At 38.5% G+C, this 25,429-nt stretch overlaps 1 protein-coding gene across 3 annotated transcripts in view; it reads right to left on the bottom strand.

Annotated features, from left to right (window-relative positions):
• LOC139129721 (uncharacterized) overlaps positions 1-25,429 on the bottom strand; it is a 135,877-nt gene that overhangs the window by 45,477 nt on the left and 64,971 nt on the right. The window contains exons 1-6 of one of the 3 annotated variants that reach the window (XR_011551655.1): positions 18,785-19,196; positions 14,834-16,113; positions 14,469-14,549; positions 8,219-8,605; positions 7,570-7,830; positions 3,987-4,408 (exon numbers count right to left, since the gene is read on the bottom strand). Coding sequence is in view for 1 of the 3 variants with exons in the window: in XM_070695401.1 (XP_070551502.1) it covers positions 4,164-4,408; positions 7,582-7,830; positions 8,219-8,605; positions 14,469-14,549; positions 14,834-16,113 (2,242 nt within the window). In the remaining 2 variants the exon portion in view is untranslated. Of the gene's footprint in view, positions 1-3,986; positions 4,409-7,569; positions 7,831-8,218; positions 8,606-14,468; positions 14,550-14,833; positions 16,114-18,784; positions 19,197-25,429 lie in introns of those variants that run through there. The other 2 variants (XR_011551654.1, XM_070695401.1) reach the window with 2 other exon arrangements.

Raw genomic sequence — 25,429 nt, 5'->3', positions numbered from 1 at the left:
AGGGCTTGGTCAATAGAGGGCGCTAAAGCGAAGTCATGGAGAATACATAATTATACCTTACTTCAGTTTATTCATAAAATTACAATTTCATTTCATGCGCTTCGCGCACTTATAAAATTTCCAATTTTCAACTATCAAACTCAACATTCAACATTCAAACTCCCAATCTTCAACTGTCGAACTCAACATTCACATTCAAACTCCACATTTTCAACTATCGAACTCCACATTTTCAACTTTCGAACTCCACATTTTCAACTTTTGATCAACTCAACATTTGGGATTCGTATTCTCCCTAGGCATCCCTAGCTTGCTTCATTGTAGCACAGAGTAATATCATAGACAGAGTGGCAACACTTGCATGCCTTTTGTTCCATGGTCGTCTCGGTAGACTATTGGCTTTTCATATTAAAATGAGCTTAAAAGTGTTAAACTTTTTGGAGGCTTGGTTTGTGGTTGATAATTACACGAGATTATGCGAAACATACGACGAGATGGCATCGTACTGCCAGTCGCGTAGCAACCATAGTTACTTTGTGAGCTCTCAGGCCAGAAACACTGCCTCACGCCAATCAAAACATAACACGCCAGCAGTTTCATAAACATGTCCTTTCTTGGCGCACGTGTAAAAGACGGTATGACTGACCGTAAACCATTGAGTAAAACCAGACAGTATCGATAAAGACTTTCAAATTTGGTTCAAACACACTCATTATATATTCATAAAAATATGAGAGGAATTTTTAAAACGGTAACACCCACTTTCCTGAAGCTCAAAACACTCCCGTTTTCGTCAGCACATCAATTCCGATCAGCACCACACGACAACAACAACACAAGCTTTGTCGAACATACTTTCGCTTAACAATTGGTGAAAATCCGAAAATTACCGAAGGGTGCATGGTCGGCACTCTTCGGAAAAGAGAGCCAAGAGCTTCGTGAGGCGAGGCAAACATGGATTGCTTACGTAACCGCTTCACGCCTTAAACAATAGCTGTTGCCACTCTGTCTGATATTACTCTGTGATTGTAGTTACCCACATTTTTCCTTCTGGGCTATACTACGTCAGAACGCGTCATAGTACGTCACATGACGTTTCGGAGTTTTAGAGTTATTCCTATGTGATGTTCTAGAGGGTCCAAAAATATGAACCAGAAACACTTGTGATGCTATAACTTCAAGATTTACCGCCGACCTCCGCCATCACTTAGGCCTAATTCGGTCGCTATCATGTCGTCTAATGACAAGAGCATGCGTGTGTGGCTCGCCATGGCTTATTTTAAAATTAACGACTCGCTTGTTAATTTCCACACTAACAGCCAAAACACAACTCAGACACTAAACACACCAAAGCACATACAAGACGAGATGGCTGATGTGTGAAGCCACTTTCCCTTTATTACACCGTGACCACTATGTTCAACATCATGTATTTCACGTTGAGCGGCTTGCACTAGCTGGACAATACGCTCACTACACATTCCAAAGCCACTTAACTGTGACAAAAGTCTAACAAGATTCTCACACCTACGTGACACATCTCCCCGTCTGTCGGGCTGGTCAAGGTCAAGTAGCAGCCTAGACAAACTACCACTGACGTGGTCACGAACGAACTCGGTGACGTCCAAAATTAACTGTGAGGTCACCATATGTTTGGGACTCCCTAACAAAGTGATAAGTAGTTTCATGTAAAATGGAGGTATGACACCGACGATTTTTTAAAGTCGTATTTGACTATATGTATGCTCATTTTGGCTTGTGTTCACTGACTAGTGGTCTTGGGGGACCTATGACATCGATAGTTGAAAATGGGGAATACGAATCCAAAATGTTGAGTTCCATAGTTGAAAATGTAGAGTTCGATAGTTGAAAATTTGGAGTACGAAAGTTAAAAATGTGGAGTTCGATAGTTGAAAATTTGGAGTACGAAAGTTAAAAATGTGGAGTTCGATAGTTGAAAATTGGGAGTTCGAAAGTTGAAAATGTGGAGTTCGAAAGTTGAAAATGTGGAGTTCGATAGTTGAAAATTGGGAGTTCGAATATTGGCCTTGATTACGCGCCATAGTGCTCGATTGAGCACTTTATGGAACACTTTACTTACTTTGTCATTTTCCATGCTCAGTTTGCACTGCATTTGGGATCATTCAAGTACAAAGGATTATGGGAGTAAAAGTACACATCTAACAATGCAGTGCAATTGGGGACTGCAGGGCAATGGGAGAATGGCCGGACCGTGAATTTTCGCCCCAATTTGGCATGTATCATTCAAATCCAGTTACCAGAGACAAGATTTGAACTTTTGAAGGTATTTTGGACTGTCCCACATTACTCTTTGGGGGCAAATGTTTTATTGTGTTGGTTTTGGAGGGGTTTGGACTTTTCGCTGATTTTTTCATTTTTATAGCTTCTCTTCTCAGCACTAGTACCTGGGTTTGGCTTTTGGCCTAACACTTCGATCCTGGGCCCTTGATTGACTTATCCAAGCAATGCCACAACGCACCTGTGTACTCTACAATGAACACTCCACATGTCAATGACAAGCCTTGTCCTTTCAAGCTTCACATTTCCAATATTTTTGGCAACTGTACTTGGTTTGACACTCATTTCGTTATTTTCCACGCTCAATTTGATGCTCACTCTGTCTTTTTCAATGCTCAGTTTAACACTTCGTCATTTTTCATGCTAAGTTTGACGCTCCCTTTGTCATTTTCAACGCACAGTTTGACACTCACTTTATCAATTTTGGGGCTACTACACACCTGCTTTGTAGCCTGCAATGTGTTACAGTTGTGGATGTGCTGTGTGCCACCAATGGTGGCCACGTCAGTTGGAGTAATTGTTATGGCAGGTTGTTGTTGTCCATTAAAATAGGTAACTGACCCTGATAATGTGCGATTTTCTCACCAAATGCCTGGCTGAATAGGTGTATCCGATGAAGACTTATGCAAGTGCTTATAACCAGGCCGTTTTCTAACAAGTTGCCAGGAAGGTGTGCAACTCGCTAGGCAGGAAAAGGGTGAATAGTGTAACTCGGCTGAGCGACGAACAAGTAGGACGCTAGGGTCGCTGGACCTGTGTAGTGTGACAGTGATCGAAGCAGGTGACAACACCCCAGCAGCCGATCGACTTGTTGGCTGAACACTGAGAGAGGTGTCGAGGGGGGCTCCGCACGAACATGGAAACCCAAACTGTTATGATACCAGTTTTGAGCAAAAAACCTACCCTTTCTGATACCATACAATATAATAATCTAATCAGTCTAAGAACAGTCGGACTGTTCTTAATCTGCCATGCTTACATGTAAAATCTCATAGAATACCGCGAGACCTCTTGAAGGCATTTTCCTCTGCTTACAAATGGAACATTTATCTTCCAGTAACAGATACGACTCACTCGCCTTGCGTACCAGGGGTACCAACAGCCAACCGACAGATCGGAAATTTGATGGTAGATCTGGGATGTAAATACATGGGTTTCCAGTGTTGACAGCATGATTTTTTAACAAATGTCAGTTTGTGTTTAAAACCGGACCCTTTCTCATACCAACACCTCGTGAAAAGTATACCCTTTCTGATACCAAACAGTGCAAAACAACGACCCCTTTCGCGCGGACCCTCCCTGTATAGCCATCTATGGGAGTTACCCCCCCCCCGGGCATGTACCACATGAAAATGTAATAGTCATAAATATTTCTCATAACAATAAGTTTATTTTTTGAAAGTACTCCATCTTGATGTTTACTGTACCTAAAATAATGCAAAATCATCTATTTCCGATACGAAATCGAAACATCTCCGTCATGAGTATTAAGTGTAAATCAAAGGCCTGCCCGCCACCTAATCTTATCAGAGGTCTACCTTGCACCATATGGATGACAATAGTTGTGGTAACCATGTACAATTGTAATCTTCATATGAGGAATTGTAGATAGTCACACCAACTGGGACAGCAACAAATGCATCGACTATATTAAAACTTAAACTAACCTTTCTCAGCCCGTTTCAAATCCAGGTACACTTCCTTTGTTTCTTCAGGATATCTGCATCACTAACGATAGATCTGCATACGCTGATAACTTCTCAGTTTTCATCTCCACTTCAGGATGGTTGGTGGCAAGGACTCGTGTCTTCGACTTCACATCTACAAAATCACTGAAAATAGTGTTAATTATTTCGTTCTTCTGCTCTGTCTCCCTCACCTGCCATAGACTTTAGAATATCTCTATCCTGTCCCCTGTTTCTGTTCCTAAATTTTTGTATTCCACTTCTCATGGTAAGTTTGTTGACTTCAGACTCCAGTAGTTCATTCTTCTCCTCTATCTCTTCATCTGCCAGTTGATGAACGTTGGTCATCTGTGTAGATTCAAAGTCCTCTGGAATTTGTTGTTGCCAATGTTGTCTGGTAGAATCTGCACAAAAGAAATATTTATCAATTAGTCAAGAGTGCATTGTGTTTTGAAATGTTGACTAAGAAATTGCTTTAATAAAGATAACAATCAGTATTGCTCAAAGAAATTATGGTGATGTGATATTGTCATCCAGTATCTGGAAAACGATAAAGCGTATTAATGTGTATGTGTAATTAATGTCTGATGTATGAATGGAATTAGGTAGCAAAATGTGGTTGTATGAGGTCTGAGTATTGGTTTGTGGAAAAGATTGATATGGTGGACAGATGTAGAAGTCACTCACAGGGAATATATCTGTAGGTATTGCATTTCGTTTCCAAATTGTTGACCTGGCAATGTATGAAGCTCCATTTTACAAGCACAAGAGTAAAATGTGAAAGTACTGGGTACAAAGGAAAATATACGGCTATTAACTTGTCCACAGCTTTGTTGAAAATGGATTCAGATTCGCCCTTAGACCCAGGAAATTTCATCGTTGTGTTTTAAGAGAATTCTCTGCATGAAAGGTGGCTTACACCCCTGTAGTTAACTTTTATTCAATATCACAATCATAAAAACTAACAAAACTGCCTTTCACAAAACCGTATATATTTTAACCAGAGTTTTTAGCTCCCATAGCCATATGTATATATGGCAATGGAAGCTATTCTTATAGGCTAGGGAAATGTCTGTATGTATGTATGTATGTCTGTATGTCTGTATGTCTGTATGTCTGTCCGTCAACATCAAAAACTCCAAAACCGCTGTACATTTCATCTTGATATTTGGTGTGTACATCGATGATGGGCTGTAGATGAGATTTTGTTCAAATAAAGTTGTCATTGCCAGAAATATGCAAATTAAGTGAAAAAATGTAAAAACAGTCAAAATTTAAAAAACTCAATAACCACTGAGCAGATTACATGAAAAATTAGCATGTAAGTACTTTGGGCTGACATGAAATGACTGTGCACATCTTGGGTCAGTATCTTGGACTTGCTATTTTTCATGAATTTTTTTGTAATTTTCTCCCATTTTTGGTCAAAAAATCTTCTTCTCTGAAACCACAAGTCCGATTGATTTGAAACTTAGTATGGAAGTGCATAGGAGTGACCTTTCCCAAATTTGGGCAAATCGTGGTGAAATTTGCATATTTTTAGTTTACACGTCCATAGACTCCCATGTATAAGGCAGATCTCCATAGACTCCCATGTATAAGGCCACAAAAAATAAAAATGTAGTTTCCCATCGTATTCATATTGCAAAAAGGATGCAGTGACACAATTTTTAGTCCCCACGGATGAAATCCAGTGGGCTTATAGATTGGGTCACGTCCGTCTGTTCGTCCATCCGTGAGTCCATCCGTTCAAGCAGAGATATCTCGGATAGTTTGACAAAATGTCATGTGACCTTGATGACCTTTGATCTCAAATATACATATTTGTCCATAACTCAGTAACCACAAGTGCTACCCCCCTTCATATATGGTATGATGGGACACCTTATGACGCCACATATTGTACCTCATTAATTATGCACATATCTAATTTTGAGCGAGCCAATAGAGCTAGAGGTCTGATTTTTGGTATATAGGGATAACTTAGCAATACAATTTTTTTGACAAAATGTCACGTGACCTCGGTGACCTTTGACCTCAAATATACATATTTGTCTATAACTCAGTAACCACAAGTGCTACAGCCTTCATGTATGGTATGATGGGACACCTTATGACGCCACATATTGTACCTCATTAATTATGCGCATATCTAATTTTGAGCGAGCCAATAGAGCTAGAGGTCTTTTTTTGGTATATAGGGATAACTTAGCGATACAATGTTTTTGACAAAATGTGAGGTGACCTCGGTGACCTTTGACCTCAAATATACATATTTGTCCATAACTCAGTATACACAAGTACTACAGCCTTCATGTATGGTATGATGGGACACCTTATGACGCCACATATTGTACCTCATTAATTATGCGCATATCTAATTTTGAGCGAGCCAATAGAGCTAGAGGTCTGATTTTTGGTATATAGGGATAACTTAGCAATACAATTTTTTTGACAAAATGTCATGTGACCTCGGTGACCTTTGACCTCAAATATACATATTTGAACATATTGGGAACAACGACATAAACCTATGTGCCCATAGATCTCAACATATACACTCCAGTGATACTTCTTCATGACCACATTTTCCTGCCCCATCAAGACTAATACTCCTATTACAAGTGGGGACTATGTCATTGTAAATGACTTGTTGAGTTAATGGTTGTATCACAGTATTCGATATATCTAATTCTGTATTTTTTCCATTTTATATTCTGAATAAATACATTTAACATATTTCACTGTCTCCAGTACATTACATTTAAGTATTTTCACTTCATGCACTTTATCCCTTTCACACATGTTCAAATATCTGACCAGAGAACAAACACTAAATAGTCCAGGATGGGAGCTACAGTGTCATTGACGCTATTTTTTAAGTGTAATGGTGAAAGTAAGGAAGTTTCAGAATCAGATTCGGAGTAATTTCATTGAAGAACTTCCAGAGCTGATATTTATTCTTGGGCCAATTTTTATTCAATAGAACAATAACTATAAACAAACTAACATTCATTTACAAATCATAGTTTGCCTGGTACAAAGTACGTTGCCTGACATAGTTTAGCTCATTGTGTATTCATTTGAAACATAGACAGTCGAGAAAGTTTCTCGACTGTCTATGTTTAAACACCATCAACAAAAACTAACGTGGTCGTCTGGCAACATATTTTTAAAATAATTTACGTTCAAATGTAAGTTATAGTGTTTCCTTGTTCCAAGTTTTGAAAGACCTTGGTCAAAACAGGTCCAAGTATTGGCTGTAGACATCAGATACAGAAACCAAATTGGCCGTCACCCGATCATATTGGATTGTATCACAAAGAGAAATTGACGTGCACCAAGTTTGAAAGAAAATCGCTCTAGGAATCCCTCAGAATTCGGCATGAACGGATGGATGCATTTTCGCATGCATGGACTGGACCAAATCTAGAAGTCGCCTCGGACTTTGTCCTTTGGTAATAATCAGTAGCAATTATTCGCATTATGGAAAGCTTATTAGTGAGAATCTGTATATGCATGGATAAATGTAAGAATGTGTGTAGGTGCCATAAATCCATCGAACCTGTGCCAACACCTTCGGTCTGCTTCTGTAGTTGCTGGTCAGGTTCTTGTAAGGACTGTTGGTACTCCATCTGCCTGTTCTTCTCCTTTTCTTGCAAAAGCTGACCGAGCATGTTTATCTGGCTCTCCGTTACCTTGTCACCCTCTCCTTCAAATGACTTCAGGAGATCTCTGGCTTTGTTCACTCTTTCCGATGTATTCCCAGTCATGAGTGGTGTGACAGACTGAATTCTGGAAGTATGTCTTCCCTGCATAGGCAGCCCTGAAATGACAGACAAAACGACACAAAAAACCACAAATGAAATATTGAAGTATATAGATACATAAAAAATATTATCAAAAATTATTCATGGCAATTATATGCTGAGAGATGCAAGATATAGAGTGTTTACTACCTCATCACTAGAAACAAAAACTGAACAGATGAAGATATAAACAGAAAACTTCAGGTTTCAATTTACATTCAAGTGAACGCCTTAATGACAAAGCTGTCAGTCAAAATATAATATTATAATGTCAATGTTAGAAAACCATGCACTTTAACTAATTGGGCGACATTAAGAAATTAAAAAACACATCTGAAAACATATTAAAAAACTATAGCATGTGGCGTTAGAGAGAACAGCATACTGTACAAGGTATCTATTTACCGTGTTTTTGGAGCAGCTCCTTTCTACACATATAATATTCCTCATAGTCAATAGTTACGTCAATTGCCAAGTGAAATGCACCAATTTTATCCAGGAGTTTATCAGACAGGAATTTATTTTCCATTATGTCCTGGAGTGTACCATTCTCATATTTTCTCATCAGGCACTCCAACGCATCTAATGAGTGACAAGACATTGTATAGGAAATACTTTCATGACCAACATCCTTTACGTTCATCTCATCGTGTTGCCCATCAAGCACCTGCCTAGTTTCTTCAGTCTTCTTCCGGGTCTCGTCACTTTCATAGAAACGTTTCTCGACTCCCTCAACCTTGTTTCCGCTCGCTGGAACAATTTCGCTCACTTTTACCTTCACCTTCATGTCACCTACATAGGTTAAAAGGGAAGGAAAATTCATTTTATTCTTTATAGGAGCTCGGCTTGAAAGGGGAGGAAAACTGTGCTTTATTCCTCACAGGAGTTCGGCTTCAGGTGCCTGAGCCGAGTGAAACCAATTCTGAAGCCATGCCAGTATATTACATGCCTCCTGTATCGAATACCGCGCACCTCATAGGATTAAGTGGTGACTTCCTCCATCCGTTGTCACTGATATCCCAGACAGTGGTTACTTCTTCATGGCACAGTCAGCTCCGAGTCATCATTTAATCAAAAGTTAAGCAAATTACTTTCAAATTGACAACTTTGGGATTTAAAAATGGTCAAAGTACATGTTTTATATAGGAAATACTGCTTTTAGAAACTAATGCATGAAAAAACCATAAACTGTAACAATATCTATCCTTGGTGAAACTGTTGAGTTTGTTTGTCCTCGTGGACAAAATTCATCCTCCATCCGTTGGCATTGATATCCCAGACATGCCTGGCCAAATATCTTTAAATTTGGCAAAAGGCGTCTTTGCTCGCCAAGGTCTCATGTCTGGGAAGCCCGATGTTCCCTGAAATGAGACCTTGGCGGCACGGGTTGCTAGATCTTGTTTTTTAAAGCACCACAGGCGATTATACGCGACCAGTAAATAGCCAAGTGTGTAATTGCTAACTACTTGTACTTCAGTTCCAATGGTGACGCTCATACTTTAGCAACCTCGAAGAATGTATCCTGAGCGTCTGATTGGGGATTTGGCAAATGCGCGGCACCCTCGCGCTGGGTAGTCCGCTAGATCGATCGATTTTCCGCTCGATCTATCGATCCCGTACTCGATCTGCCCGCCACTGCAAGCTAAACACTGCAATGGTCTTCGTTTTGGGTGTGAAAGGCGCTACCCATATTAAAGTGTGACGTAGTTGACTAGCCAATCAGCAGTAGAATAAATTACATCATATTGTAGAATCGTTCTGCAGACCGTGTTTTACTATTTTTGGCCTCAAAAGACGGCCGATTTCTTCACATGATGTAAGTAACACGTTCATTGGCGTGATTTTCGAGAAGATGGTTAAGTTTGTGATCCAACAAGATATATGGGAGTGTAATTGTGGATGTTTTGTGATAGCTGTGGGTCCATAGCTGTGGTGTTTTCAGACGGGATTCCTGCCTTTTACGGGCCGGTTTTGACTTTTCCGATTTTTAACCCTGGTGGCGGGGTTAAAAATCGGAAAAGTCAAACCGGCCCGTAAAAGGCAGGAATCCCGTCTGAAAACACCACAGCTATGGACCCACAGCTAGTTTTGTGAGAGCGCACGAACAGTTGAAAACCCAGATCGTGTGTAGATTGAGTGATTCTGTTTCACACCTTGGCAGTATTTAGGTTGCAGTAGCGGGTAGATCGAGTGAAAGATCGATGGATCAAGCAGAAAATCGATCGATCCAGCAGACTACTGAGCGAATGGAATTTGACCGAACGATTCTATCTGTGGCTTGACTGCTAGCTGAATGGCTTCCGTATGTTGTGAGTAATCGAGCCCGACTGACTACTTTGACCACATTATCTGTTAGGAGTTTGACTGACAGTCAAAAGAAAGCACTAAGCTGCATTTTAAATGACAGGAGAGTTACATCCAGCAGTTAAAAGACAAACATGCCATGGAAATCCAGGAATTCAACGCCAAGATCGAACAAGTAGCCAAGAGGAACAAGAACACGTTTGCCAAGCTGAAAGCCCAGCATGAAACGCAAACTGACGAACTGCACGCAAAGCACAGCCAAGATATGACAGCAAAGATCGAGGAGCTCACACAGGAACGTAGCAAAGATATTTTTGTTACAAGTAGAACTGGAAGTGGCAATTCTTTGTGTTATGAATCACATTGAGTTGCCAATCAAACAAAACAGTCGTAGTTGTTTCCCCATTCGTTAGCATTTTAAGCTTGAATGAGTTGCTGAATTACGTCGGATTTCCCTGTCTGCAGTAGAGTCTCTACTCCGATAGCGACACCTAATCAGCACATTACCGAGCTGTATTGCCAGCCATACAGTGAATTCACTTGGTAATAGCATGCGACTTTGTTAACTTGTCAGCGTTATCGTTTTTCATTTCAGCCAACTGCAGGCACTTCAGAAATCCCTGCACCAAATTTGATGATATCAGCTACAAATATTGATCTGATAAATATCTACTGAGAAGCATTGGGCAGTGTCAAGTTAATAAATAGCTCATTTGCATATTTAATGAAGTTTTGTAGTCAGTCATATAACTCCGAAATAACTGCATCTAATTGATGAAATCTGGTGCAGACCCTGATCCGACAAATATCTGACTATGTTGTTAAGCATTTAGTAGTGTGAAGTTAATTGAGGATTATTTGCATATATTATGAACTTTGTAACTAATGATATAACTCTGAAATTATTGCACCAAATTTCGTGAAACCTGCTACAAATATTGATCTGATAGATATCTAACTGTACTGAGAAGTATTGGGAAATGTCAAGTTAATAAACTGCTCATCTGCATATTTAATGAAGTTTTGTAATAAGTTATATAACTCTGAAATAACTGTATCAGATACTGATCTGACAAATATCTAACTGTGTTTTGAAGCATTAAGTAGTGTAATTAAGGATTTATTTGCATATTGAATGAACTTTGTAATTAGTGATATTTCTTTGAAATTACGGAATTAAATTTGATGAAACGTGCTACAGATATCGACCTTATAAATCTTTAATTGTCCCATGAAGCATTTAGCAGTATCAAGTTAATAAACAGCTCATTTGCACATGAAATGAAGTTTTGTAATTAAAGATTTAACTCCGAAGGTACTGTGCAAGAGTGAAACTTGCTAAATATAATGATCTTACAGATATCTGATTGTTTTGTGAAGCGTACTAATATGTAATGGACCTGTTTTCAACCCCATAAGCACATTCAATTCACATCTGGTTTAATGTCGAGAGCTATTACTGAGACATGCCTTGACAAAATTATTTTAAACTTGGCACAAGAACAATACAAGGTAACTTACGACACAGTGCAAAACATCTTCATTATACAATCCAATATTGCCACCTGGCAGCCATTTTTCGCTCACGTCTTCACACACGTGAGCTAATGTCGTAGTGGTGTCTGTCTATCTGTCTGTCTGTTTTTTACGATAACTTAAAAACTTTTGAACGGATTCAAGTCAGATTTGGTAGACAGGTACCATATGCTACTTGCAAGAACTGATTAGATTATGGTTAGCGTGTCTTGCATATTAATGAAGCTATGAACTATCTTTTATTTCTTATAATGGTTTCTTATGGATACACTAACGACATTGTCGACATATATCAAGAAATACTGTACAAAAATTCATGCAAATTTTCAAAGATGACAACCTCAGAACATTTTGATGATACTGCGAGTGTCGTCATGTCAATATCTGCTCATTTGTACATTAATGAACTTTTGTAATTAGTGATATAACTCCGAATTCCTGCACTACATTTGACGATACCTGCTACAAATATTGATCTAATAGATATGTAACTGTACTGAGAAGCATTGGGCATTGTCAAGTTGATGAATCGCTCATTTGCATATTTAATGAAGTTTTATAATTTGTCATAACTGCACCAAATTTGATGAAATCTGCCACAGATACTGATCCGATAAAGATCTGTGTTGGAAAGTATTTAGTAGTGTGAAGTTAATTAAGTTTTTTTTGCATATTTAATGACCTTTGTACTTAGTGATATAGCTCTGAAAGTATGGCACCAAATTTGATTAAACCTGCTACATATATTGACCTGATAAATATCTAATTGTTGCGTGAAGCACTGAGCAGTGTCAAGTTAATTAGTGGTTCAATTGCATATTTAATGAACTTCGTAATCAATACTCCGAAATTACAGCATTAAATTTGATGAAACGTGCTACAGATGTTGATCTGATAGATATCTAATTTTCCCATGAAGCATTGAGCAGTGTCAAGTTAATAAACAGCTCATTTGCATATTAAATTAAGTTTTGTAATTAGTGATTTAACTCCAAGAGTACTGTGCGAAAGTTGATGAAATCTGCTACATATAATGATCTGACAGATATCTGATTGCTCTGTGAAGCGTACTACTATGTAATGAACCTATTGTAAACCACTTGAGCACATTGTGTCACATCAGGTCTTGCAATATTTTCATGTCCAGAGCCACGACTAAGACATGCCCTAACAGATTTCTTTTAACCTACGCACAAAGAAAACAAACTTTGACTTATGTACACTATGTCAAATGTCTTTATGATGCGATCATACATGGCCGCCAGAACGCATGGTGTAGTGACCATGAATTTACAGTTGTTTCTAGTCATAATACTAAGTTGGTAAAGACAAAATATCGCCTGTCATTTCAGCTTTGGTGACGTGGCATGACGTACGTGGAGTGAACGCATTGAAAAGAACAGCCAAAGATGTAGTTGGGGTTCCGTGTTCATGGTACTGAAATTTTATGTTCTTGTTTCGATAGCGGTGAGGTTTGAAAGCAGAACTTGTAAAACTGCATCAATGACGGAATTACGGAAAATTCCAACTTTAGCATTGAGTAGGGAGCAAGGGTGCATGCAGTGACAACCTCGATCGCATTGAAACGTATCGTTTGATCACCGTATATTTTCATGGATTTAGAACCCACATTCGAAGCAAATCATGTTCAATGGAACAAATACATCATACTCTGAGATGGAGAGCAGCTGAGCAGAAGCAGACAAACATCATGACGTTGATGATTATACTGGTGCTGCATGCAACATAGACATCGCAATTGAACTGGTCGACGATCGTGATGATATTAGAGAAGCGCTTCCTAAGAAGGCAAAAAGAACATTAATACTGCCTCCTAAAATGTCAAGTTTGTCCCTTTTTTTGATAAATTGGGCACAAAGTGCCCATTTCAATCAACATGCTGTAAAACACTGGTTTTTATCTAAGTTTCTATCCCACAAGTATTTTACTACAACTCCAATGTCCTCTACAAAACTTAGGGAATCTGTCATTATATATACTTTTGAGCATTGTACAGCAACATTAAAGTACACCCCAGCCATTTCCCTTCTAACACAACACAGCTAGCTACTCTCGCAAGATAACATGTGACAGTGCGCTCTACGAGCTTTACTTGAAAATGTTTACCACTACTTGTAAGATACTCGCCTCAGTTTCTGTTCTTGGACTATTTCACTACCACCGTTATCATCTTCTACAAAACCTGACCTTACCAAAACAATGCTCTGGCCTGCATGCCACAGGCACATTCAAGTTCACCCCATTCAGTACACTTTCAACATAATCTACTAGTTATGAAATGGTTTTATGTAATACCGCCCTCTACAGTCATTTGTGTTCTTTCAGGACATATAACTACGTCTATTTGAAGAGAGAGAGAAAAAATATTCTTTTGCCTATTTTGAACTTCTTGACTTGAAAACTGCATTTACAATCACATGTGTACGCTTATTCTGTTGCACAACAAATTTATATTTGATGGGGCCAATATCATTATTAATTACTTGTTCAATGGAGTTGCGTGATTGTCATTTGTATGTTAACTCAAAAATGTGTAGTGGACACTACGTAAGAGACGCATGTAATAATAACATTGTAGCCCTAACAAGGAACTATGTGTCCTTTAAGCAGGATGCATTTTGACTTACTGACATAGGGAAAATGGTCACCCTCCCTCACGTACATTATCCTTTGTCTGGGCTATAATGTACAATGTTAAATTTGGATCTGCTGTGTGGCAAGGCGAAAATGGTTAATTTGCAAATGTTAATTTTGTATTTCATTTTCGTTACAAAATGATGGAGATCACACTTACCTGAATCACGTTCTTTGAGTTTCCTCTTTATGGAACTTTGGTTAGGCCCAGTCTTTCGGTTCTCTGTATCTTGTTCATTAACTGTTCATAAATAAATAAATAAATAAATAAATAAATAAATAAATAAATAAATAAATAAATAAATAAATAAATAAATAAATAAATAAATTTAAAATCTGCTTACACAAAAATGCAGAAAAGGAAGAAACTTTAGCATGTTCTTGATACTAGAAACATTAGAAATATTGGTTGGCCAAGTGCAATAGAAAGCAGAAATAATGATTGAAAACAGTGAAAGTGACAGACAGATTATGTTATTAAGTAAATGGATAATAATGTGAGTTCACGATTAACAAAACAGATACCTTGTGTTTTCTTGGCTGTGCTCTTCTCCCTTTTTAAGATGATTCCCAATTTAATCTCTGCGTCATCCTGAACTACTCTGAAGAAATCAGTATTTATATTCTTCAGCTCCTGTTGTACCTTACTCTTTATTGTAGATCTGATTTCATTCGCCCTTTTAAGGGTAGTGTTGTATGAACACAGAAAATCACGGATACGTTCCCGCAGCTTATCAGAATCGCTCATGTCAACGACAACGCTTTCTTCATAATCATGCATATGCACCTTAATCAGCTCGTGGCTCAGTGATCCATCGGGAACAATGACAGGAACAGCAGCAGACATGGAGGCAAGTGTAAGATTGACATAATGTACGGAAAATGGGTGAACAAGGACAAGATTAGATTGGCCGAGTTCATCATTTAAGTTTTCAGCAGATGGCATTCGAGCCAGAATGACTTTCAACTTTGAATGGGGATTCATTTGATTAATAATATCAGATTCACAACGCTTTGGTACTCCAAGAATTTTCCATTTCAGGGCAGATTTCTTCATTTGGTAAAAGGAGTCTGCGATTGAATTCATGGCCTTCACGATATTACTGTCACTTTTCAGATATTCAAGCTCATGTTCATGGAACAAAGACAGAATTTGAAATTCTTCATCTTCGTCAACATATTCTGGCGGTTTCATCTTGAAATGATTCTCATCCACCATTGGAGATAACCTGTAGTGCTTTATCTTTGAATCTTTGCGATATATCTTTCTGTACTTTTTGAAGATACTGCCTCCAACAGAAAAGACCGAGCTCGAATCCTGTCCTTCTTTTAACACGTTATCGCGTCGAAGTACAAGTTCTGAATCTTCACAATCAGCTATAACAGGGGTGACGACGTCCCTGTCAAACAGATTGATCAAGTAGAATGCAGCTGTTTTCTTGAAGAGATCTCTATGGACTTCAAAAGCTGCCTCAGATGTTATCATTCCGAATCCGAAAACAAATCTAACGTTGGCTAACTCCTGTAGGTTCGGAAAGTAGCCTTTGTGGAAATACAGCCAGTCACCATTGGGCGTTCCACTTCTGACCTTGAATCTTGGTTTCGGTGAAGGCACTATCAACTCAACGCCATATTCTCTGGCTTCTTTGATTTCTGCTTCTGTAGCTGTGAGGACGGTACAGTAGACTGATAATCCCAATTCACGAAGAAGTCGGATGAGTAGATGGACAGCATCAGTCACTCCTCCCTGGATCGGACCTCCCCATCTATGGCTCACTATCAATGCCTTGTTTCCCATATGCTTTCTGTCCAGGAATGGAAGAAGACAAACAAGACTCATCAACTGACAGAGCGTTCACTAAAATGGCCAGGATTGGTTGAAAATCCTGGTAGTGTGCGGTTTCAATGCTTTGAGATATGTGGCTGAAATTTGTATGAGTGAAAGCTGTTCCAAAGATATTCCAAAGTGTGCCTCAGAATTTTTTTAAAGTTTCTTAAACAATTTTCACGCCAGAAAACTTCCAGAGGGGTGAATTTAACCCTAGTTGATATCTTTTAAATTGTGCTCAAATAAAAAGTAAGCAAGATATAAAAAATCTGAGACACTTTTTTTGAAGAGCGTTGTAACAGCTTGCATTCCAGCAAGTTTTAGTCAGATATTTTGAAGTATTGAGACAAAGCATAGGGAAACCCGATTTTTGAAAGGTTATGCGAATTACCTGTCACGTGATAGTTATGTAAACAATGGTGACACTGTGGTTATCAAAATGTTCCCCTATAACTAGGCCTTAGAAAATGCATAATATATGGGGGTTGTGAGCTTATTAACCACCAGAGAATTGTTAGATTAAAGAGGTCAATTTCTTGTCTAGGAACCTTAAGATGTTTTCCGGTGCTGCAAAATTAATAACGATTATTTTCAAATTAGAGTTTGCAGTGTGCTATTTACTAGTGACCTGACAAAATATTGTATTTAAATATTAAATTATAATTATTACTTTTATTGCAACTATTATTTTATCCAGTGAAACCAATGGAATAGCAATCAAAACATCCGCTCGTTTTGTTTACTAGTCGACAATGTTGTGCTAATTGCCTCATATGATCACAGCCATTTTGAATTTCAAGTGTTGAAAATATTGGGTAATGTGTTTCTCTATCATCAAGTTTTGTATTTTTGCATGGTGACCCCTCACTTTGTTCTTGATAACAAAAGGGAATAATGTAAAAGTTTTACTTTGTTTACTACCTTAAATCTTTGTAGCCAATTGAGATTCAGGATGATAGCTGCAATATGTAATTTGATAGGTTATTCAAATTAGTATAAAACAAACTGTTGCTACAGTGTTCATGCTACAGGACTGGACAGAAATTACAGGGACACGCGGCCGGTGCTTTTTGGGAGTGAGTCAACATTTTCCGTGCACACAGTTTTGATGGATCATGAAATTTTGCATATACATTTGGGAAGGGTCGTGATATGGTAACAACGATGGCTGCAAGGTCAAACATTTCAAGAACTGTGATTTTGAAATTTAATTCAACACATATCAAATTATAATACGTGGGAGTCTACAGGACAAATATTAACAACTTTTGCCTGATAAACCAGCCATATTTGTAAATTTATAATCGTTTGATAATTGATATAATGTACTTCAGTGAAATTTGAAGGTGATAAGTGCATTTGCATACACGAAAACTTGATGTTGGGTTTTCACAGTAATTGTTGATTCAGTAACTATGGCAGTCTGGTGGAATATTATGAAATTATTTCTCAACAAAAAAAAATAGTTATGATCTCTGCTTTCGTAGGTATGTCTCGATTGATATGATACTAATTGACTAGAACAGGGTGATTGAAAATGTAGACGTGAACAGCAAACATTCTTATTTGAATTTCACCAAAAATGCCAATTCACTTAAGTAGTAAAGATGTAACAACGCTTGATGTGCCAATGAATTTACTTAAATATATTATTAAATATTGACTTTAATGCTGTAATAAGTTTCTTGACAAATAATAATAGTGCACTCTATACAACTTCATGCCAAAATATAAATACAGGATAACATACAGCCATTGTCCCCTTTTGATGTTGGAGTCTATTGTACTTACGTATATATACTTTGATTTATTGTGGAATCTGACCTCTTAGTTATCTTACACAATAGCAATTATTTCTAAAGGCTAAAAAGTATTCTTTAAAAAGTCCGAGGTCAAATGAGAAACCATATTCCAAATATCATTGACATGGGCTGTGACGTGCAGAGGGAGAGCCTTGTAACTGTTTTTTGAGCAAATTAGGGAAGGTCATTATTCTTTGTGAAAACATTTTCGAAGGGTCACTCTTTGTCGGCAGCATTACTTTGGAAAATCCTCCTCCCCTGTAATTTCTGCCTTGTCCTCAAAATATACTTTCAGGTGACCATATCGTTCAAGCACAATCCCTCTACTCGCGACGGACTGTGGTTTAAGTCTATCAACTTTGTTGACGGTCCGGTTACAGGCCCTTATCTCACTCTGTCGACAACAGTTGTTATGGAATGGATGCTTATAAACCAAAGATCGTCAATATAATCATTGTACATAATGTTTGTGACAGGCCTAGATAAACAAACAATGAAATAAATCAAGAGATCTTGACGAGCTCAAAGTCTGTCAAGTATACGTCGATAATGTCATGCTGTTATTACCACAGGTGCTTATAGCCTGCTTGATCGGTCGATCGTCTGTCCGATCTATCAATCTTGTACTGCCCGTTTCCCGAGCAAGCAAGCGATTGATAGATCGAGCAGACGAGTTATCGATTAACCAGACTACCCAGCCCATATGCGCCTGTGCCTAGCACAGCCTAGCCTCTCGTCGTCTGGTTGCATTCAATCATTCTTTGGTAGCCCAGTAAAACTTGTGATAAGAGCTAAGGCCTGAGCTACAGTTCATTCACCTTGTATGCCATATAGCAACGCACTTACTTTGGCTTTGTTGTCCTTCGAGTCTTCTTCGGATTTCTACGTGACGTACGTGGACTTGAAGTAGTGGCAGCAGCCTGACCACTGCGTTCGGTATCCGGTTTGGCTTCGTTGTCCTTGTCGTCGGGCCGGTGACCAGTTGCAAATGCAGAAGCTCCCATGGCTCCTCCCGCAATGGCGGCGTCGACTTCAGCAGCAATTCTCTGACGGTCACGGTGACTGTATTCGTGGCTATTAACACTGTCCTGACTGTCAGTGCTTCCCCTTCGACTGTTACGTTGTGTACTCAACATGATGCTAATGAATTCAAACAGGTGTTTTTGAATACTTATGCACTGGTACAAAAGTTGTGTACAGTGTTCCCAGGAATGCGTGAGTGGATGTTCCGTGAACAGGTCATCTCAGGTCAATATTTACATAAAATGTGTGACGATTACTGACTTCTTATTTATGACCCTTCCGTCGGAAGAATGGAAGGCGCGTTCCGTTATGCAAAAGGTGACAAATAAAAGGGAGGGTGCAAATATATTCACATGTGACAGCTGTTCAAAATATCACAAATCGCGCTATTTCACGTCAATTTTCAACGATTTCTGTATCAGGAGGGGAGACCCTCTTTTATGTGTTCACTGCGTTATACCTGTCCTTATGTATAGTGATGTATTTACTAGACACACCGCGTCTGGCTTCAGTCTGTCCCTGTATTTTCTTGCACTGAACCATAGAGTAGAGAAAAAGGATTTCTCTACCCATGACTGAACGTAATATGCTTGGCTTTGATGCATCTCACTGCTGGAGGATATGGGCCAAGTTTAAATTTGTATAAAGTCAGTGTTTATAAACATTAAAAAACACCAAAAGAATAACTGTAGGGCCTATATTTGATGCACACCTTTAACACCTATCCTGCCATTTAATATTGATTCCAAATATGCAAAGCCAGGAAAAAGCAGTTGTATTGAGTATTTTCACCTACTTGCCATTGTATCGGATACCAGTTCAGTGCATTGGTGCTGACGGCATGTATATACAAACTCAAAATATTAGAGGAATGTTGTTACACGCAGCGCATTTTAACGCGTGTGTGTATGCATTTGTTGCAAACAGAAGAGCGCTTACATTTACAGGCGTAAATAGCCTAGCTGCAAACTTTAAAGTAAAAAAGATAGACATCGACGACCGGGATCGCGATTGACTATTGACGTCGGCGGAGACCGTTGACAACAGCGTTGTGGCCACCAATAGATGGTTGTTTGCTCGCCATCGAACAGATATTTTCGAAATCACCAAGATCGTCAGCGTATGGTCTTTTTGAAATTCACAGCCACAACACATCCCCGTATATAAATGACTGCTCTTTCGATCTTGTTGTTGCATTTCCTTCGCAAATATATTCAAAAATAGAATTCTGATAACTGCGGTAGCTGCAATAATTGTAGCCAACGGGCCGTGCGCCGTCTTTTTCTGATATGTTGGCTGTGCAGCGCCGACCCTTGGCACAGCCAACACGTCAGTAAAAGCAGGCGCACGGTATGTAGGCTATACAATTATTGCAGCTAATAACTGTGGCTGCCCTCCATGCAGCGCGGCGAAACTTTCTTTGTTCGCCCGACGGTGGACTTCCTTTGGCATCGAGGCAGCGCGAGACAATGATCGACAAGTTCACTTGACCGGATCCATTATGTCATATTGGTAAAGATGACATTCGGTGTATCAAAATTCCATCTTGTCAAGGAGCTATGAATGAAATTGTAAGTTATTTATATTTCTCCTTGTTGATGCCGGGACGTTCTCACCTTTGACTCGAAGTTGTGAGGTAGTACGGCTACGCCAACAACACCATAATACGCGGATGAAGTCAGATATATAATATATATATATATATATATATATATATATATATATATATATATATATATATATATATATATATATATATATATATATATATATACACACACACGCATCGACAAACAACCTATGATATCAGCATAATTATGTAAATTTTAAGAACGTTCATCCGTTCACTGACAAGTATTTGCGATTTTATCCTTCAGCCAATGGAAGTAGGTTTTTTAATTCTTAATCAATGAACGATAACTTCCTTTATATTACATTTTAGTTAGGGCTGGACAGAAATTGCAGAAGGAGGGTTGGGCCGATTTTTTTGGGGGTGGGTTGGTGTTTTTCGCGCAAGCATTTATGTAGGGTCATGAAATTTCATGCATACCTTAGGGGGGTCGTCAATTTTCTTTCCGCAACTATTGCAACTATAAGAAGTCAGTGTGTGGCCGATACAGTGCTTCTCCAAAAAATATCAAATCATAATACATTAGAATATATAGAGCAAACTTTTATCAACTTCCCCTACATATGTTTGATAATAAATGTTTAATCAATAATGATAAAAGTATTTTAGTTGAATTTGAAGGTAAAAAGTACAAGCGTGGACACGAAATTTGATTTTTGGATTCCATCAAAAATGTTGATTCACTGTACATGGTAGAGTATGAGAAAACTATTAATTTGTTTTCCAATATAAAACTAGCAATATCTGTGCATTTATAGACGTTTGATAATTGATAGAAATGTACTAGGGTGGTTACAAGCACATATGAGTACAAGAAATTTGATTTTGGAATTTCACCGAAATGTTGATTCATTATAGATTGTAGTCTATGAGGAAACTATAAATAATTTTCATAAACTTAGCTAAATTTGTGCTTTCATAAATGTTTGACAATTCATGTAAATGTACATGATGAGAATGGGGTGTTTTAAAGAACAGATGTGAACAACAAACATAGTATTGGAATTTCACCCAAGTGGTTATTTGTAAAGGTAAAAAAAAGTATTCTATGAAAGTTCAAAGGTCAGATGAGAAATTTTATGTCAATTAAGATATTATTGATACGGACTGTGACACGCGGGGAGGATAACTGTTTTTTGTGCGTGGAAATTGCTCTTTTCTTACAAACGCTTTTTAAGGTAACTGTTTTTCGTTGAAAAACACCGACCCTCCAGAGACTGTAATTTCTGTCCTATCCCTAACGCCCCTTAAGTTATCGAGCTGAGCTGTAATTGTGTAAGGTATACTGCAGATTTGCTGGTCTAGACCTTTGCCCGTCTAGATCATGCTGAGTAAAGTTACGTGCGATAATACAACAAATTCCATCAACTACAACTTTGTGATGCCCCTTTGATAGCCGCGTGTCAGCTTGGTACCTCTCGGCGGGCCGATTTTGGAAGAAGTTACTAGCAATGCGTAACCTGGAATAAAACAATACCGTGTATAACATGTAGTGCTAATGGATGAAGGATACTGTGCATACAATGCCACTGAACAGTGCAGTGTAGTAACGTGTGAAACGACCACGAATGGTTCCATGCATTATAGCGTCAAGTATTACGTTGTTTGTTAGTGAGGGAGGAATTCGTGACTGTGTCTACGTGTACCGGTACCGCGAACTAAATGACACAGGTCATGTAAGGTCATGAGATAAAGTGTGCTTGCTTTGACGTCATTGTGATTGATGCCGACTCTACTTCTACTTAGTTTAGCTGTGGCTTAATGAAGGACGTGTGGGTTTTACAAAATGTACTGTGTAAACAATGTATCTCGTGTGTTTATGAAGACTGGATCTCTACAGTTTAACTGTCCCCGAGGCTGTCTTTCGCCAGGCTAATTGATATATTCATTGCTTTGATAAAGTTTGTATGTAACGTCTGATAGCGAATATGTGAGTTGGGGTGCTTCATGATCTCTACAGCGTGTGGAGAGGTCGCAGTCAGAAAAATTGTTGCACCACTCTTTTTTAAGGGTAGGGATTTGGCAGAGCGGTTTGACTCTGATGTCTTCGCTGGGTGGCTGGGTCATGAGTTCGAATCTGTATTTGTTAACACCATTAATTACCGAATTTGTTAACATCAGTCAAGAAAGTTTGTTCTCTTTAGGTTAAAGGTATACTGTCACCTGTTCCAATTTTGCCACAGTTACCATGGAAAGTGAAAATCTAGCCAGTCATAGATTTTAAGCGAGGGGCCGCTTTTAAAAAAACAGCGCCCTCACATGGGCATTTTGAATACCAAGGAACGCTGTAATACGTTAACTGCTTCTCGGGAACATATATTTGTGGACTCTCAAATGTCGCAATTCATTTCTGAACTAAGTACATGGAGTAAGAACAATTTTCACCGTCACTGATTTTTGTCATACAGTTAACACAGAAACGGAGGCTATTTGAATTTTTGATACCGCTAAATTTTAGGTAACTTGTTTCTCTAGTAAATTTTTCTGGAGAAACTATCTGCTTTATAAATGGAACGACCCCTAACCAACAAGCTGACGGACAGACCCCGCAGATTTACACACCAGCTGCAGCCACGCCCCGCATGGCGCCCTCAACGCAACCAGGACCGCGAAAAATACGAAGAATAAAATGGCTTCGGTGTTTAAATTTGCATACATTTTGTATATTTCTTTGGCTAGTTTCCTATTTTTAGTTTTTTTTAGTTACCTCGCACAGTAGACGTGTAATTTATATTACATTGTCTACTCTGCGCACGAGAATGTCTTTGATAGAAATTCAATACAAGGCCTAAAGTTCGACATGTCATACCTTCACATATTTGATATGTGATATCAATTCACGAATTGAAACTGCGGATTCAGGTTGAGAACTTTTTGCAGTAATTGATAAAATGACCAGTAAAACACAGCCAACTGATATCCCTGTAAGCCAACTTAGTAGTGTTTTTTTTTAACTTTTTCCAGCAGAAAATCGAAAAGCTAAGGGTAGGCCATAACCCCATTATGGATAGTCAAGTTTTAACTCCTTCAGATTGTTCACTTTTATCTTATTATCCAGGAAATTAGGGCGATCTTGTGAAGTTAGTGGTGCAATCATCTTCCAATTCCTGTATTTTATATATAACCCCCCCACCCCCCACCCCCGAGTTTTTAATGTCATGTCTATTAAGGTTTCGGTTTGAACAGGCATTGTTCCGGATACTTTTAAGATGGCAATTGTTCGACCTTTGATAAAAATCCTACTCTTGATCAAAATGTGCTTCGATTAATTTATGCTTTCAAAAGATATGTTTAGAGCGTATTGCTGCCGATCAGTTGAAAAGCTATTCATCAGAAAACCAATTATATGCAAAGTGTCAATCAGCATATTGTATGTGTCACAGCATGGAAACCGCCCCCCTCCGTGTACACATGGTACAAATGATGTCATGAGGGCTTTAGACTCCCGTAAGGATGTAATTATGATGTAATGCTTGACTTGTCAGCAGCCTTATCATGTAAGTCGTTTTCCCGTTACTCGGCTATTACTCAATCACACTGGGCCATCGTTAAACTCTGAACCAATCAGAGAGAGGTTCTTTCAGTTTTACCCAATCATGGCGAGCCTCATATCACGCAGTCATGTAATGTCTGCGCGATTCATTGATTTAAAATTTCAATCTGCGATGCTACCTTATATGTAACGGTGGTTATGGTATAAATGTACAAAGCTCAGATTCGAATAAGCAAATGTGTCACTGAAAATTTAAATGTTTACAAGCAACTTACTTGAGTTCAACACTTGACTAAATTTTTGTAATAGTCGCGCCAGCGGCTTACTGACTACGCATGCGCTTATTCATAATATACTATGCGAGTAACCGGAAGTGTACCCTTCTTTCATGGCGCCGCCATGTTTTGGTTTTTTTTTGAGTACTCGTAAATAAACAAAAACGAAACAAATTACTATTATATAACATGCTTTTTATAAAATATACCTCTTTTATTAGCCAGTAAATGTTATTATGCACCTTGTCGCTGATACAAAATATCGTTAATATAGATAAAGGGAGAAAACTGTCGTGCATATGAACGGGGGCATACGCAAAGAATGCTGGGATTGAATTATAGAAGAGCGCCCCCTGTGTCAATAATTGGATTCAAAAATTGCCAGTTTTAGACGGAACGCTATAGTTTTCAGCTTGCAAGTGGAAGGTGGGCAGTGCGGTTACCATTGCAATGATAATGATTGCATAATACGTCCCTTGTTTATCGCAATAGGCTGTTATCATTGTAAAATTGCCAATTTTTGTCCAAAATTTTTACACGCTACAGAAAATCTATACCTGCCCTGCTGCAGGGTTTGACGTCGTGTACGTACGTGAACTGCTTTCATCAGAGGGAATCTGGGTATACCGGTAGTTGTCATATAAACGTTTATGAAGTAACAATTACAGTTTATCATGAATCAATACAAATAACATTGCCAATCTTTAATAACCCCTGGCGCGACACCAAGGGCTGAGCCCTATATAATATTAACTTATTATAGCATATAGATATGGCAAAGGTTTAATAACAATTAGCAACAATTCTGAATAATAATTCAATGCCACTCTCCCTCATCGACACTTTTCTTTCAGTACACCATTTCTACTTTCTCAGAAGAATGAACAACGCTTTGTTAATTCGCACGATACAAAGGAAAGGCATTCTGGGGATAGACCTATTTCAAATACCAAGTTTATACTTGTAACATTTTGCAAATTTTAAAGTTACTTTTATTCCTTTACCAGTGTGCCCCTCAAGGGTTTCGTGGTCTATTCTCTATAGTATGTCAGAAATAGTTCGTCCTGCCG

Source organism: Ptychodera flava, chromosome 3 (genome assembly GCF_041260155.1).
Source record: "Ptychodera flava strain L36383 chromosome 3, AS_Pfla_20210202, whole genome shotgun sequence".
Taxonomy (NCBI): Eukaryota; Metazoa; Hemichordata; class Enteropneusta; family Ptychoderidae; genus Ptychodera; species Ptychodera flava.
This window is presented reverse-complemented; position numbering and strand designations above follow the sequence as displayed.